General features: G+C 40.2%; 1 protein-coding gene across 1 annotated transcript; it reads right to left on the bottom strand.

Moving 5' to 3' along the window:
- Positions 1-237: 237 nt before the first annotated feature.
- On the bottom strand, positions 238-2,288 carry LOC125659112 (protein-methionine sulfoxide oxidase mical3a-like). Its single transcript, XM_048890661.2, has 2 exons — positions 2,164-2,288; positions 238-1,888 (listed from the first exon to the last, which is right to left on the bottom strand). Exon 2 carries the CDS (start codon positions 1,852-1,854, stop codon positions 487-489), a length of 1,368 nt encoding a protein of 455 aa, XP_048746618.2. The 5' UTR covers positions 1,855-1,888; positions 2,164-2,288; the 3' UTR covers positions 238-486.
- Positions 2,289-2,631: the final 343 nt, after the last annotated feature.

Below are 2,631 nucleotides of genomic sequence, written 5' to 3'. Positions count from 1 at the left end.
TCCTGGTTACGAAGCGAACGCTCTACTATTTAGCAACCGCGACCCCATATGAGTGAAAAATTATCGAGTGGGACGTTAAACAATATATACAACAACTGAATGCGGTGAAGTCTTTGATTTTTGCAAATACCACTTCCAAATATTTCAGTTTGGAGTTGGCCCCTTTAAATTGTAAAAGTCTGCCGTCGATTTTAAAAGTTAGCCTCTTCGTAAAACTCCAATAGTAATACAGTCAAATTAGTACATTAGAATTATTTATTGTTCCACTAAACATGATAATACAGATATTGTAAGATAAAATCAATAAACAGCAGTGAGAGACTAATGTTCAACAAGCGAAACAAACACAAGTACATGTTAGTTACACATCACAAACACGGGGCTGTAATCAAAACGCAACTGCAATTAATTAACACACCACAGTAATAGTACTCTGCTTAGATATGTAATTGGCATAGTGTTTAGATAATGTAATTAACACTGTGTTTACATATATTGGATTTTCTTCACTTTAGCAGTGAGATTCTCAGCAACAAAGAGGTTGTCTCTGATGTCCACGCATATGCCCCATGGAGTGTCTAATTCACAGTTCTCAATGTAACAGAGGAACTGTCCGTCCTGATCTAGGATGTGGATACAGTTATTAGTACTGTCTGCTGTCAGGATGTGACTCTGGCTGTCTGTAGTGATGCCGACTGGTTTAAATGATTGCTCGGTATTAGAGGGATGACCAGTGTATCTAAATCGGAGTTTTCCTGACTGATTGACCACCACTACTGCTCTAGCTGTCTTCTCAACCACACATATATCGAGGTTCCTGTTCTCGCTGATGTATTTATAGCTATAATCAGGTGAATAGAGAGGACGACCTTCATCATCAAACTGAATGGTTTGTGTCTCTGTGGAGTCAGAGTAGCGGACAACTTTGGAATGGCAGAGATCACTACTCTCCATGGTAACCAAGAAACCACCAGACGAGGTAGTGCAGACATTGAAAGGGCTCCAGCCATGTTGTGTGATCACGTTCTGTATCTGTTTATTCTTCACTAAGATTACATGTATAGTGCTATCAGTACATGTATAAACAAGATATCCGTCCCGTGTCACTGCTATGTCACGTGGCCAGGTCCCTGACTTGGTTTGTATTGATGTCCGTAGGTTACCCTGGAGGTCGAGGAGCTTTATGATTTCGTTATCCCCGCATGTCCAGACTTTTTCTTCATCGGGACAGCTAACAGTGCGAAGTTTTTCATGCCCAGTGTCTATGGTGGCGACGAGTCGCGGTTCATCAAGCAGTGGTTTGACTGGAGGAGACGATACAGCTTCTGGTGACTTCATTGGTTTGACTGGAGGAGACGATACAGCTTCTGGTGACTTCATTAGTTTGACTAGAGGAGACGATACAGCTTCTGGTGACTTCATTGGTTTGACTAGAGGAGACGATGCAGCTTCTGGTGACTTCATTGGTTTGACTGGAGGAGACGATACAGCTTCTGGTGACTTCATTGGTTTGACTAGAGGAGACGATACAGATTCTGGTGACTTCATTGGTTTGACTGGAGGAGACGATACAGCTTCTGGTGATTTCATTGGTTTGACTGGAGGAGACGATACAGCTTCTGGTGACTTCATTGGTTTGACTAGAGGAGACGATACAGATTCTGGTGACTTCATTGGTTTGACTGGAGGAGACGATACAGCTTCTGGTGACTTCATTGGTTTGACTGGAGGAGACGATACAGCTTCTGGTGACTCTATTGGTTTGACTGGAGGAGACGATACAGCTTCTGGTGACTTCATTGGTTTGACTGGAGGAGACGATACAGCTTCTGGTGAACTGCGCCGGGGGAACATTTCTGATGCTGGGACCACACGAGCAGTTAATTTACTATCAATAAAAGATGGGAATCTCAGTTAAACAGTTTGACAAGTCAAAACAAATGAAAAGTCAAAACAAATGACAAGCTAGAATTACAGTATGATATAAATATAAACATGTATTAATATTTTATAAATGGAATGAGGTATGATATATCAAATACCCGCTTCAGATTTTTTTTATTAGAATTATTATGAAAGTGAGCAGATCTATCTCATTGATCACACATATATTGATATCAAAGGCACTATATGTCAGAATGCTAATACATAATTTTGACTAACCTGAAAATCCAACACGGCTTCCCTGTTATTTCGATCTTCAGTCAAGTCCCTGTGCGGCCTATCTACGTGTTACAGCTTCTTTAAATCACCCCTACTAACGTTATTGTTATGTAAATTTACATCACGTGGGTTTTTTGACCAATTAAAAAGTTAGAGGTGAGGTCAAATTCCGCAGTGAAGGAAACCGGAAATAAATCTGCCAAAGATATAGTCATTTTCTATATACTGTAATAAACATGTATCATCAATGCAAATGCATATTACATAGAAAATTCAATTAAGTACTGTCAAACCAGCGATGATTGTGAAATAGTGAAAAGGCCAGGAAGTTAAAGTCATTTAAAGATCTGGATTTTAGTTTAACTGATAATTAGTCTTACTGTCGTGTCATAAGGGGTGAGGGTCTTTTCTTCTTTTGTCGGGGGGGGGGGGGGGAGGGGGCAAAGGTAATAATTCTATTCTTTATAA

Source organism: Ostrea edulis, chromosome 9 (assembly GCF_947568905.1).
Source record: "Ostrea edulis chromosome 9, xbOstEdul1.1, whole genome shotgun sequence".
Lineage (NCBI taxonomy): Eukaryota > Metazoa > Mollusca > Bivalvia > Ostreida > Ostreidae > Ostrea > Ostrea edulis.
This window is presented reverse-complemented; position numbering and strand designations above follow the sequence as displayed.